General features: G+C 49.3%; 1 protein-coding gene across 1 annotated transcript in view; it reads left to right on the top strand.

Moving 5' to 3' along the window:
- The window catches only part of LOC140197491 (receptor-type tyrosine-protein phosphatase T-like), a 156,475-nt gene that overhangs the window by 78,691 nt on the left and 63,239 nt on the right, over positions 1 to 14,545 (top strand). Inside the window, exons 12-17 of the mRNA XM_072257472.1 lie at positions 1,418 to 1,505; positions 11,776 to 11,840; positions 12,915 to 12,951; positions 13,475 to 13,572; positions 13,968 to 14,093; positions 14,185 to 14,342. Coding sequence (XP_072113573.1) covers positions 1,418 to 1,505; positions 11,776 to 11,840; positions 12,915 to 12,951; positions 13,475 to 13,572; positions 13,968 to 14,093; positions 14,185 to 14,342 — 572 coding nt within the window. The remainder of the gene's footprint in view (positions 1 to 1,417; positions 1,506 to 11,775; positions 11,841 to 12,914; positions 12,952 to 13,474; positions 13,573 to 13,967; positions 14,094 to 14,184; positions 14,343 to 14,545) is intronic.

Here is a 14,545-nt window from a genome sequence, read left to right as displayed (position 1 = left end):
ATACCCTGTACCCACCCCCGCACCCTGATACCCCGTACCCATCCCCATACACCCTGATACCCCGTACCATCCCCCACACACCCTGATACCCTGTACCCATCCCCCCCACACCCTGATACCCTGTAACCATCCCCCCACACCCCGATACCCCGTACCCATCCCTATACACCCTGATATCCCGTACCCACCACCCCCCCCACACACCCTGATACCCCGTATCCACCCCCACACCCTGATACCCCATACCCATCCTCCCACACACCCTGGTACCCTGTACCCACCCCCATACACCCTGATACCCCGTACCATCCCCCACACACCCTTATACCCTGTACCCACCCCCGCACCCTGATACCCCGTACCCATCCCCATACACCCTGATACCCCGTACCATCCCCCATACACCCTGATACCCTGTACCCATCCCTCCCACACCCTGATACCCCGTACCCATCTCCACACACCCTGATACCCCGTACCCATCCCCACACACCCTGATACCCATTACCCATCCCCCCCACACCCTGATACCCTGTACCCATCCCGACACACCCTGATACCCTGTCCTCATCCCAACACACCCTGATACCCTGTATCCATCCTCTCGCACACCCTGATACCCCGTACCCATCTCCACACACCCTGATACCCTGTATCCATCCTCTCGCACACCCTGATACCCCGTACCCACCCCCACACACCCTGATACCCTGTACCCATCCCCCCACACCCTGATACCCTGTACCCATCCCCACACACCCTGATACCCCGTACCCATCCCCACACTCCATAAAACCCCACACCCACTCACACCCTCTCCTGCTCCCTCAGCAGCCCTCCCAAAAACCCTGAATGTTCTTGAGTCTAGATTCCATCAAGTCTAGGGGAAATACATCCTCAAGTTTTGCAGGACACCTGACAGCTTCTTTTATATTACCATAGAATAAAAGGGTCTGACCAGCATCTACTCTGCTCCTTGCTGAATATCAAGTTTTCATTATGGACATTAGATGCTTGTTGTGGCTCCAGTGATAAATTCTGCCTGTCGGTGTCTGTCTTATCCCTAGCTGCTGTCTTGTTCCTGATATTCATACAAAACGGCTCAGGTTTCTCATTAGTCCTACTGCCAAGGACATTCATGTTGACAACCTGTCTGAGATTCTCTGTCTTTCGACATCAGCATTATCCAATTTCTTGGTTTTGAATAAATACTCTGTTGTGCACCAGGGTTATCTTTGCAGTTTCTTACATTACATTTCCGTGTGCTAAGACCCAAGGTTCTGCTTTCCAGTCCCTCCACATCCTCCTCCTCCTCCACAATCCCACCTGGCCATCACAGTGTGGATTATGCAGAGGTACAAGAGACAGCAAAATCTGTCTGTGTATATACACTGACTCGTGTTCTCCCTGTTTACAGAATTTGTCAAATTACCCGCTACATGCCTGCACTGTTGCGAAAGAACCCCAGAACACAAGCAAGAACCGATATGCCACCATTTTACCATGTGAGTGTGGCTCAAATGTACTTTTGTTTTTGTCATGGTTATATAAGGATTAAAATAGACATAGATATAGACATAGGCGGTCCAAACAGGGCGAACACAGCTCTGGTCCAAATAAGCTCAAATCAAAGGCTTCTGGAGAAACGACTCGTGGGAGGCCTCTCTTGTGGAGATCTTTGAACCAGTCCAGGCACGTTCCTGTGTGGATGACCCCCGAAGCGATAGCATGGAGACATCAGCCCACCTCTTTGATGCGTCCAGGAGAGAGTGAAGCTGAGCAGAAGGAATTAGCAGAGGACAGATGCCAGGGCAGGCCATCGGCACTGATGAGAGATGGGCTGCAGGGAGAAGGATCAGAGGGGAAGCACAAAGCAGCAAAGAGAGAAACATAAAAAGGAGTGGTAAACATTGTCACCGTGCTTGGATGCGGGGAACGTGAGTGAGGTGCTTAATGAGTACCTTGCTTCAATATTTACCAAGGAAAAGGATAGGGAGGACCAGGAGATCAGTGCTGAGTGTATAAATACGTTAGGGCATTTAGAGGTGAAGGAGGAAGAAGTGTTGGGCCTCCTAATGAGCATTAACGTGGATAAGCCCCCAGGATCTGATGAGATTTATTCCAGGCTATTGAAGGAGGCAAGAGATGAGATTGCTGGGCCCTTGACCAGTATCTCATGTCCTCTCTAGCCACAAGCGAGGTCCCAGAGGACTTGTGAGTGGCTAATCTTGTACCTCCATTTAGGAAGGGAACAAGGGAAAATCCTGGGAACTATAGACCGGTGAGTCTCATGTCAGTTGTAGGGAAATTGCTGGAGAAAATTCTTCTGGGATGGGATATATGAACCTTTGGAAACCCCTGGCCTAATTAGGGAAAGCCAGCATGGCTTTGTGCGTGGTTGACTGTCCCTTACCAACATGGCTGAGATTTTTGACAAGGTGACAAGAGTGATTGATGAGGGTAGGGCAGTGGATATTGTCCATGTGGATTTTAGTAAGGTGTTTCACAAAGTTCCTCATGGGGAGGCTAATCCAGAAGATTATGATACTTGGGGTCCACGGCAATTGGCTGCTTGGACTCTGAACTGGCCTGTGCAGAGAAGACAGAGGGTAGTGGTGGAAGGGACTTTACCGAGCTGGGGGTCTGTGATCAGTGGGGTTCCGCAGGGATCTGTGCTGGGACCTCAGCTGTTTGTAATGTACATAAATGACCTGGATGAAAATGCAGATGGGTGGGTTAGTAAGTTTGCGGATGAAACCAAGATTGGTGGAGTTGTGGATGGTGTAGAAGACTGGCAAAGAGTACAATGAAAATAGATCAGTTGAAGATACGGGCAGAGAAATGGCAGAGGAATTGAAAGCAGATAAATGTGAGGCGTTGCACCTCAGTAGGGCGAGTGCAAGGAGACAGTACACTGTTCAGGAGAGGATCCTCAACAGTGTTACTGAGCAGAGAGACCTCGGGATCCAAGTTCAGAGCTACACCGCTGGATAAGGTGGATATGAAGGGGTATGGAATGCTTGCTTTTATTAGTTGAGGCATGGAGTTCAAAAATGAGGATGTTAATGGGTTGCACTCTGGTTAGGCCACATCTGGATTATTGTGTACAGTTCTGGTTGCTGCACAGTAGGAAGGACGTTGAGCTTTGGAGAGAGTGCAGAATGCTGCCTGCTTTAGAGGACATGGTGCTATGGTGAGAGGCTGGATAAACTTGGGATGTTTCCTCTGGACTGCCGGAGGCTGAGGGGAGATCTGATCGAGGTTTATGAGGGCATCCGGGTTCATTCCAGTGGCAGGAGCAGCACACAGTGACCAGGTTTCTCACAGGTCGGCAACGCTTTTTTAAAAGTAGAGAAGGGACAAGCAGGGCAGCCATCGTTGGGAGTAGGCAAGTTGTGAGAGTAGGAGTCCGAGGCTCGTCTCAGAAGTGGCATTGGCTCTGGGTAAGCTTCTGTTAAGGTCCCCTTTTATCTCTCTCTTACTGTACCTAGTGTAGTTTAAATTACCGTTCTGGGAGAGTGAGGAGGTAATTGATTAGAGTTTGAGGGAAGTAGTCACCACGAAGTTGTAGGAGACGAGTAGCTGGGTGACTGTCAGGAGAACCATGGAACCATAGAACATTACAGCACAGAAACAGGCCTTTTGGCCCTTCTTGGCTGTGCCGAACCATTTTCTGCCCAGTCCCACTGACCTGCACACAGACCATATCCCTCCATACACCTCCCATCCATGTATCTGTCCAATTTATCCTTTAATGTTAAAAAAGAACCCACATTTACCACCTCGTCTGGCAGCTAATTCCATACTCCCACCACTCTCTGTGTGAAGAAGCCCCCCCTAATGTTCCCTTTAAACATTTACCCCCTCACCCTTAACCCATGTCCTCTGGTTTTTTTCTCCCCTTGCCTCAGTGGAAAAAGCCTGCTTGCATTCACTCTATCTATACCCATCATAATTTTATATACCTCTATCAAATCTCCCCTCATTCTTCTATGCTCCAGGGAATAAAGTCCTAACCTATTCAACCTCTCTCTGTAACTGAGTTTCTCAAATCCCGGCAACATCCTTGTAAACCTTCTCTGCACTCTTTCAACCTTATTAATACCCTTCCTGTAATTTGGTGACCAAAACTGAACACAATACTCCAGATTCGGCCTCACCAATGCCTTATACAACCTCATCATAACATTCCAGCTCTTATACTCAATACTTTGATTAATAAAGGCCAATGTACCAAAAGCTCTCTTTATGACCCTATCTACCTGTGACGCCACTTTTAGGGAATTTTGTATCTGTATTCCCAGATCCCTCTGATCTACTGCACTCCTCAGTGCCTTACCATTTACACCGTATGTTCTATCTTGGTTTGTCCTTCCAAAGTGCAATACCTCCCACCTGTCTGTATTAAACTTCATCTGCCATCTTTCAGCCCATTTTTCCAGCTGGTCCAAATCCCTCTGCAAGCTTTGAAAACCTTCCTCACTGTCCACTACACCTCCAAACTTTGTATCATCAGCAAATTTGCTGATCCAATTTACCACATTATCATCCAGATCATTGATATAGATGACAAATAACAATGGACCCAGCACTGATCCCTGTGGCACACCACTAGTCACAGGCCTCCACTCAGAGAAGCAATCCTCCACTACCACTCTCTAGCTTCTTCCATTGAGCCAATGTCTAATCCAATTTACTACCTCTTCATGTATACTAAGCGACTGAATCTCCTTAACTAACCTCCCATGTGGGTCCTTGGAGAAATGGAAATGTGAATAGGCAGTTAGTGCAGAGCACCCCTGTGGCTATTTCTCTCAAAAATAAATATACCATTTTGGATACTGTTGTGGGGAATAACCTCCCAGCAGAATACCATGGAGACTGAGTTACTGGGACTGATCATGGGTTTGTGGTGCAGAAAGGAAGGAGGGACAAGAGGGGAGCGGTAGTGATAGGGGATTTAATGGTCAGAGGAACAGACAGGAGATTCTGTGGACGTGGATGGGACACCCGGATGGTATGTTGCCTCCCAGGTGCCAGGGTCAGGGACATTTCAGATCGCGTCCACAGCACTTTGGAGATGGAGGAAGAGCAGCCAGATGTCTTGGTATATATTGGCACCAATGATAAAGGAAGGAAAAGCAAAGAGGTCCTGATAAGTGAATTTAGAGAGCTAGGTAGAAAGCTGAGAATCAGGACCTCCTGGGTAGTAATTGCTGCCTGTGCCACGTGTCAGTGAGGGTAGAAACAGGATGGTTTGGCAGATTAATGCGTGGCTGAGAAGCTGGTGCAGGGGGCAGGGCTTCAGGTTCTTGGATCATTGGGATCTCTTCTGGGGGAGGTATGACCTGTACAAAAGTGACAGGTTGAACCTGAACCCAAGAGAACCAATATTCACGTGGGCAGGCTTGTTAGAGCTGTTGGGGAGGGTTAAACTAATTTGGCAGGAGGGTGGGAACTGGAGTGAAGGGACTCGGTAGGACAGATCAGTAGAAAGATGTGACATAGGATTAGAAGATGTTGAATCCTTGTGGGTTGAGTTAAGAAACTTCAAGTGTAAAAGCACCTTAATGGCAATTATATACAGGTATAGCTGTGTACATACATCTATTGATGCTTTTGGACACATCATCAGTGATGTTCCTGGAATCATCGGGTGTTTCGGGTCTTTCAACATCATACAACCTCCTCCAGGTAACCCAGCCGGGGCTGATCAGACCCCAGCTTGTGTCCAGGTGGCTAGTTACTTATGACTCCATGGCTCCCCTCTTTTGAGCCACCGCCATCTTGAGGCCCTCTCTGCCGCATCGGTGGTACTGCGGATGGCTCTCCTCTTCCTCTCTCCCTCGATGCCCAAATTGCTGAAGGCTCTAACTAAGGAACGGGCTACGAATCCCCTACAACCAACCTCCACTGGGAGACACCTCGCTCTCCATCCAGCCTGCTGACAGTTGCTGACCAGTCCTGCGTACTTGGACAGCTTCCTTTCAAAGGCCTCTTCCAAGCGATCTTCCCATGGGACTGTCAGCTCCAGCAGCACCACTTGCTTAGTCGACTCAGACACTAGGACAATGTCTGGTCGCAGGGTGGTGGCTGCGATATGGTTGGGGAACTTCAGCTGCCCTTCGAGGTCCACCAACAGCTGCCAGTCCCTTGTAGAGGTCAGGATGCCTGCAGATGTTCTTTTGGCAGGTATTGGCTGCTCCCCAGCTCTGACAAAGGCAATGGTCTGCTTGGAGGGTCGGGACCACTTCGCCCACTCAACTCCTACGCTGACGGCTTCAGTACAAGAAGTACAATAAAGTATAAAGTATAAAGTATCTCAACAGTAGCTGGATGTAGACCTCAGATTACAAAGAAAAATAGAGAAGGCATGTCAAAGGGTAGTCATTGGAGGTTTCAACATGCAGGTCTGTTGGGAAAATCAAGTTGGTGATGGATCTCAAGAGAGTGAGTCTGTTGAATGCCTATGAGTTGGGTTTTTAGAGCAGTTTGTTGTTGAACCTACGAGGGGGTCAGCTATACTGGATTGCATGTTATGTAACGAACTGGATTAGGGAGCTTAAGGTACTAGGACCCTTAGAAAGCGGTGATTACAATATGATTGAGTTCAACTTGAAATTTGATAGGGAGGAAGTAAAGTCTGACATAGCAGTATTTCAGCGGAGAAAAGGAAATTACAGTGGTATGAGAGAGGAGCAATGCGATTGCAGCAGGACTTAGACAAGTTGGAAGAATGGGCAAAGAAGTGGCCCATTGTTGGGAAATATATGATAATGCATTTTGGTAAAAGGAATAGGGTGCACTATTATCTAAAAGGGGAGAAGGTTCAAACATCAGAGGTGCAGAGGGAGTTAGGAGTCCTCGTGCAAGACTCCCAAAAGGTTAATTTACAGGTTGAGTCTGTGGTGAAGAAGGTAAATACAATGTTGGCATTTATTTCAATGGGAATAAAATATAAACACAGGGACATAATGCTGAGCCTTTGTGAGACAGTAGTCAGGCCACACTTGTTGTACTGTCAACAGTTTTGGGCCCATATCTCAGAAAAGATGTGTTGTCATCGGAAAGAGTCCAGAGGAGGTTCACAAGGATGATTCTGGGAGTGAAGGGGTTAACGTATGAGGAGCGTTTGGCAGCTTTGGGCTTGTACTCACTGGAATTTAGAAGAATGCGGGGGACCTCAATAAAACCTGCTGAGTATTGAAAGGACTAGATAGGGTGGATCTGGAGAGGATTTTTCCTATGGTGGGGGTACCCAGAACTAGAGGGCACGGCCTCAGAATTGAGGGGTGATCCTTTAGAAGAGGTAAGGAGGAATTGTTTAGCCAGAGAGTAGGAAATCTGTGGAGGAAGGAGGAAGGCGGCAGAAAGGGAATTATGGACCAGTTAGCCTAACCTCAGTGGTTGGGAAGATGTTGAAGTCGATTGTTAAGGATGAGGTGATGGAGTACTTGGTGACACAGGACAAGATAGGACAAAGGCCTTAAGGGAAAATCCTGCCTGACAAACTTGTTGGAATTCTTTGAGGAGATTACAAGGAGGATGGATAAAGATGTACAGTGGATGTTGTGTATTTGGACTTTCAGAAAGCCTTTGACAAGTTGCCATACATGAGGCTGCTTACCAAGGCTGCCCCGGCTGGTGGCGCAGTGAGATCAGCGCCGGTCTCCGGAGTGAAGGCTCCGGAGATCGAATTCAGGTCGGGCCACCCTCGAGCACGCTTTCCATCCATGCCGGGTTGAGCATCGAGCTAGTCACTCAGCCTCATTAAAAAAAAAAGGGTTGGTCAGGAACATTCGTATTACGACCTGGTTAATCTGAAAGGAGAACAATCCTGACACCACGTGCCAGACAAGAATAGCTGACTGTCTGGTGCGACACGCTAAAAAAAAACCAAGGCTGCCCATGGTATTACAGGAAAGTTACTAACGTTGTTAGAGCCCTGGCTGATTGGTTGGAGGCAGTGAGTGGGAATAAAAGGATCCTTTCCCGATTGGCTAACAGCGACTCGTGGTTCCGCAGGGGTCGGTGTTGGGGCCACTTCTTTTTATGTTGTGTATAAATGATTTAGATGATGGAATGGATGGCTTTATTACCAAGTTGCAGATGATATGAAGATTGGTGGAGGGGCAGCTAGTGCTGAGGAAACAGGTGGGCTGCAGAAGGACTTAGACAGATTAGGAGAATGGGTAAGAAAGTGGCAAGTGAAATACAATGTTGGAAAATGCACTTTGGTAGTAGAAATATATGTGCAGACCCTAAAGGTCAACTTGGAGAGACAGTCGGTGGTGAGGAAGACAAATGCCATGTTAGCATTCATTTCAAGAGGTCTAGAATACAAGAGCAGGAATGTGATGCTGAGGCATTATAAGGCACTGGTGAGGCCTCACCTTGAGGATTGTGAACAGTTTTGGGCTCCTCATCTAAGAAAAGGTGTGCTGGCATTAGAGAGGGTTCAGAGGAGGTTCACAAGGATGATTGATTCCTGGAAGTTAAGGGTTGTCGTACAAGGAATGTTTGATAGCTCTGGGTCTGTACTCACTGGAATTTAGAAGGATGAGGGAGGATTTCATTGAAACCTTTTGAATGTTGAAAGGCCTAAACAGAGTAGACGTGGAAAGGATGTTTCCCATGGTAGGAGAGTCTAGGACAAGAGGGGACAGCCTCAGGATAGAGGGGCATCTATTTAAAACAGAGATGTGGAGAAATTTCTTTAGCCAGAGGGTGGTGAATTTTTTGGAATTTATTACCACAGGCAGCTGTGGAGATCAGGGCATTGGGTGTATTTAAGACAGAGCTTGACAGGTTCTTGATTGGACACGACATCAAAGATTATAGAGAGAAGGCCGGGGAGTGGGGTTGTGCAAGGGAAAAAAGGATCAGCCATCACAATGGCAGAGCAGACTCGATGGGCCAAAGAGCCTAATTCTGCTCCTGTGTCTTAGGGTCTTATGAGAGTATCTGTTTCCCAAGGTTGAAATGAGGGCGTACATTGAAGCTGACAGGGGGTAGGTTCAGGTGGAATGTGGAGGATGCCTCATAAGGTGGTGGAGGCAAATACATTGGAGACTTTTCAGCGACATTTGGATAGTCACATGGATGTGAGGAAGATGGAGGGATATGGGCATTGTGTAATTAGTAGGGATTAGTGTTTGGCTGTTTTTGATCTGCTCTTTAGCTGGTTCGGCACAACGTTGTGGGCTGAATGCCCTGATCCTGTGCTGCACTGTTCTGTGTTCTGTGCAGAAGGGAAAAGGGATGTGAGCGGAGAACTGGGACTGGTTAGAGGTGATCACATCCCATACCTGTAGTAGGTGAATGCTGGAGTCTGTTACCAAGCTGTGATTGGCTATGACTGGATCAGGCAAACCCCACGTGGACTCAGAAGAGGAGGGTGCATTTGATACACAGTGTTCTGAGAATTCGACAAGCAGACTGGATAAAGGAGAATCTGGATGGGACACATTGTGAGGGTGGTCTTAGAGCAAGGTGATTTTGATGATATAGGCAGAGAAACAGCAGGCAGAGTTTAACCCTCCTGAATGTGAGCTGTTGCATTTTGGAAGCTCTGTGAGGCTAGGACATACACCAGTCAAAGTTAGGTCCTTTAAAGTATTGAGGAACAGAGGGAGGTTGGAGTACAAGTCCAACAGCCCTTGTGGGTGGTGACACAGGTAGATAATGTGGTTGAGAAGGCACCTGGGATATCAGCCTTCATGAGTTGGGGCACTGGATACAAAAGCAAGGGAGTAATGCTCCAAGCTTAAAAAGCGTCATTTTATGTAAGCTGGGCTGCTGGGTGTAGTTCTGCTCACCGGACCGTAGGAAAGATGTGAGCGTGCTGGACAGGGTGCAGAGGAGATTCATACATAGAACATAGAACAGTACAGGCCCTTCGGCCCACGATGTTGTGCTGACCTTTAAACCCTACCTCCATTAGAACCCCCCACCTTAAATTCCTCCATATACCTGTCTAGTAGTCTCTTAAATTCACCAGGACATTGTCTGGGATGGAGAAGTTTCATTATGAGGTGAGATTAGAAAGACTGAGTCAGTTCACCTTGAAGCAAAGGACGGGAAGAACATAATACACACAACACAGGAGTAGCCCCTTCAACCTCAGTGACTGTGCAACGATGATCCCATGTTCTAGCATGTGGTCTGCATAGGGAGATGGTGGCAGCAGATATGAATGGACATGGGAGTGTAGAATGGACATGAGATGGTCGGAGCAGATAAGAATGGACGTGAGATGGTGGGATCAGAAAAGAATGGACATGGGGTGGGAGCAGATAAGAATGGACATGAGATGGGATCAGCAAGAGAGATGAGGCTGAGTACAGGGCTACGGTAGGAAACTCTGTCACATGGTGTGAGCAGAATTATCTGCAGCTTAATGTGAAAAAGACTAAGGAGCTGGTGGTAGACCTGAGGAGAGCTAAGGTACCAGTGACCCCTGTTTCCATCCGGGGGTCAGTGTGGACATGGTGGAGGATTACAAATACCTGGGGATATGAATTGACAATAAACCGGACTGGTTAAAGAACACTGAGGCTGTCTACAAGAAGGGTCAGAGCCGTCTCTATTTCCTGAGGAGACTGAGGTCCTTTAACATCTGCCGGATGATGCTGAGGATGTTCTACGAGTCTGTGGTGGCCAGTGCTATCACGTTTACTGTTGTGTGCTGGGGTAGCAGGCTGAGGGTAGCAGACACCAACAGAATCAACAAGCTCATTCCTAAAGCCAGTGATGTTGTGGGGATGGAACTGGACTCTCTCACGGTGGTGTCTGAAAAGGGGATGCTGTCTAAGTTGCATGCCATCTTGGTCAATGTTTCCCATCCACTACATAATGTACTGGTTGGTCACAGGAGTACATTCAGCCAGAGACTCATTCCACCGGGATGCAGCACTGAGCGTCATAGGAAGTCATCCCTGCCTGTGGCCATCAAACTTTACAACTCCTCTCTTGGAGGGTCAGACACCCTGAGCCAATAGGCTGGCCCTGGACTTATTTCATAATTTACTGGCATAATTTACATATTACTATTTAACTATTTATGGTTCTATTACTATTTATTATTTATGGAGCAAATGTAATGAAAACCAATTTCTCCCGGGATCAATAAAGTATGACTATGACTATGGGGGAGAGAGCAGATAAGAATGGACATGAGATGGGATCAGATAAGAATGGACATGGAGTGGGAGCAGATAAGAATGGACACGGGGTGTGGAAATGGATTAGAATGGACATGGTGGTGGGAGGGTCACTGGGGCAGTGTGGCTCGAAGGGCTGGAAAGCCTGACTCCATGATGTGTGGCTAAATAATTCCTGGAGAAGGGACTAATACAGATGGGTGCCCACTTGGTCTGATGTGATTTCCGTGCCCTGTGTCCATTGCTGGAGAAGGGACTAATACAGATGGGTGCCCACTTGGTCTGATGTGATTTCCATGCCATGTGTCCAATGGTGAAACCAGCCTAGAGTGCGTTGTGCAGGTGATTGTTGACAGGTCCAAAAGTGACTCAGTGAGGCATTCTGCAGCAAAGAATTAGGGTCAGCAACAACACTGCGATAGTGTGGAGCTGTGGTGTCCAACAGGCAGCTGGACAAACAGCAGAAAGGACAGGATCTGTAGAGGGCAGGGAGATGGAATGGCTGGATTTATCCTTTGCCGTGCCAGTAAGCACCACGTAGTCCTTCGCTGCTGTAGCTGTTGTGTGGTAGCTGATTTACTGATGCTGCTCTCACCTCCTGTGCCTTTGACAGATGACAACTCGCGCGTGGTGCTGAAGGGTCGCAGTAATGGATATATCAATGCCAGCTATATTGACGTGAGTGTCAGCTTGGGCTGTGGGGTAGAGGGGGCAACAAGCAGGAGGTAGTAGCTCCTGATGTGTGAGCGCTCGGGTCAAGGCTGAAGCATTTTCTGCCATGTCCAGTGAAGAGGTTTTTGAAGCCTGGGCCTGAACAGAGATTCCTGCTGTGGGGTTAACCCAGTCAGAATCACCCCACACCTTTACAAGCTCTCTCGAGCAGCCCACTCTCCACCATCTAGTCCAGCTGGCCTCACAGAAAAAACTCCTCCCAAAATGGAGGGGCATAGTCAAAGATCCACTGAACACAATGTTCTCTGAGCAGTGACAAATGTCAGAGCTCAGCCACGGTCCAAAAGCACACAGGTATTGGACACTCTCCTGGTCGGGGGAGAGAAAGGTGATGACAGAGTAGTCCTCGAGGTAAGATCATAGAGCACTACGCACAGAAACAGGCCCTTCAGCCCATCTAATCTGTGCCGAACTGTAATTCTGGTGAGTCCTGCCAACTTGTACTTAGACCAGAGCACCTCGTACCCGCCCCCCCCCCATCCATGTTACCTTGTAATCCCTGATGAGGGAGCTGGGTTCTCAAAGGGTGAACAGCACCCAGGTCAAGCAGCAGCGCAGGACAGGGGCATCTCCCCAGTCACCAGGCCTTCCCCCGGTACCCACAGAGGCTCAAGGACTCTGTGGTCAGTCCAGCCAGAGCTAGAGATCACCGGTCAGCTGTATCCAGACAGTTGTCCCAGCCAGGCTGAGATTCAACATCCTGACCAGAGAGAACAGAGGTGCTAATGATCACCCATTCCCTGTGGATCCACGATGGAGGAGTCGGTCAGTGGACAGCAGCTTACACAATCCTGCCAGTGGAAGCAGGGAGAGGTGCACTCCAAATCGGAGGGACCAGGTTCGAGTCCAATAGGAGTATGTCAGAGGTCAAAGGGGAAGGTGGGCCTCAGAGTGCAATGTGGGTGGCAGGGGGCAGAGTGCTCTGAGGGATAGGCCGGGAGTCAGAGGTCAGAGAGCCATGGGAGGTGTTGGTGGACTGCTCCCCCTGCTTGACAATAATGTTTTGCTCCTTCCCTGTAGGGTTTCAGAAGGCAAAACCATTACATCGCAGCACAAGGTGAGTCTGTTGCAGCCAGATGGTGTCACCGCTGCCATCACTCACCAATCTGGACACACCCTGGGCCACTGTGGTGACCCTGGGCACACCCTAGCGAGCCTGACCTCTGGTGTATTTAGGCATCTTTCACCTCTGACCACAATCAGACCCAGACATTCCTGACCTCTGATGCCGGGCTCCTGCTTGTCCCATGACCTTACATCCCTGATCTCCACAGACTGACCCTGACTCAATCGTCCCATCCGCTGACCCAGTAACACCATAAAACATAGGAGCAGAATCCGGCCACTCGGCCGACCGAGACTGCTTTGACATTCTGTTATGGCTGATTTATTTTTCCTCTCAACCTCATTCTCTTGCCTTCTCTCCATAACCTTTGACGCCCTGACTAACCAAGTACCTATCAACCTCCACTATGAACATACCCAATGACTTGGCCCCTCCCGGCCTTTGCCCCGGGTGACCTGCACAGCGATGGGTGCAAAGGGGGCCGGTTCACCTGTTGTGTTGCCTGACCCTGCAGGGCCACTGGAGGAAACCGTTGACGACTTCTGGCACATGGTGTGGCAGGAAGGCTCCAGCAGGATCGTCATGCTAACCAGAGTCAGTGAGCAGGGGAAGGTGAGTCAACCCCCTGGCCCCACCCTGCCCTCCTGTGACCCCACGGTAACCCCACTCTGCCCCCCCATAACTGCACGCTGACCCCCGCCCTGCCACCCTGTGACTCCATGCTGACCCCACTCTGCCCTCCCGTGACCTTGCAATGACTCTACTCTGCCCTCCTGTGACTCCACACTGACCCCACCCTGCCCTCCTGTAACTCTACGCTGACTCCTGTGACCCCACTCTGACCCTGTGACCCCACCCTATCCTCCTGTGACCTGTATTGACCTCACACCGACCCCCATTCCACCCCCTTGTGACCCTATTGACCCCTCTGACCCTATATGACCTCTGCCCTTCCTTGACCCCTGCCGACCTGTGGTGTGAGAGTGACTCGTGCCTTTCCTTTGCAGTGTAAGTGTGAGCGATACTGGCCAAAGGAGGGAAGCCAAACCTTCGGGGAGTTCACCATCACCAAGATCAGCGCCACGAGTCCCAGGAGCAAGGAGTTCACCATCCGCATCCTGGAGCTGCACAAGGTCAGAGGGTGAGGGGATGGTCAGAGGTCGGCTGGGGTCAGGACTTGGGATGGACCATGTACAACGCTGATTTCTCCCAACTTCTTCTCAGGCTGGAACCGCACCTGGGTCCGCCCGGAAAATACACCAATTCCAATTTCTGCAGTGGCCTGATCATGGCACTCCCAAGAATCCCATTGGTATCTACCGACTGCTGAAGGCTGTCAGTCAAATTGACCATCACACAGGGCCCCTGATCATCCACTGCAGGTGAGATTTCATCTCCAATTGCATTGCTCATCCTTCTCCAAACCCCATAACCTGTCTCACCCCATCCCATTCCCATTCCCAAACCCCATCCCAAACCCCATCCCAATCCCATTCCCAAACCCCAACCCAATCTCATTCCCATTCCCATTCCCAAGCCCCATCCCAATCCCATTCCCAAACCCCATCCCAATCCCATTCCCAAG

This window comes from Mobula birostris, chromosome 5, assembly GCF_030028105.1.
Source record: "Mobula birostris isolate sMobBir1 chromosome 5, sMobBir1.hap1, whole genome shotgun sequence".
In the NCBI taxonomy this organism is placed as follows: domain Eukaryota; kingdom Metazoa; phylum Chordata; class Chondrichthyes; order Myliobatiformes; family Myliobatidae; genus Mobula; species Mobula birostris.
Note: the sequence above shows the minus strand (reverse complement) of the source record. Positions and strands in the feature narration are given on the sequence as shown.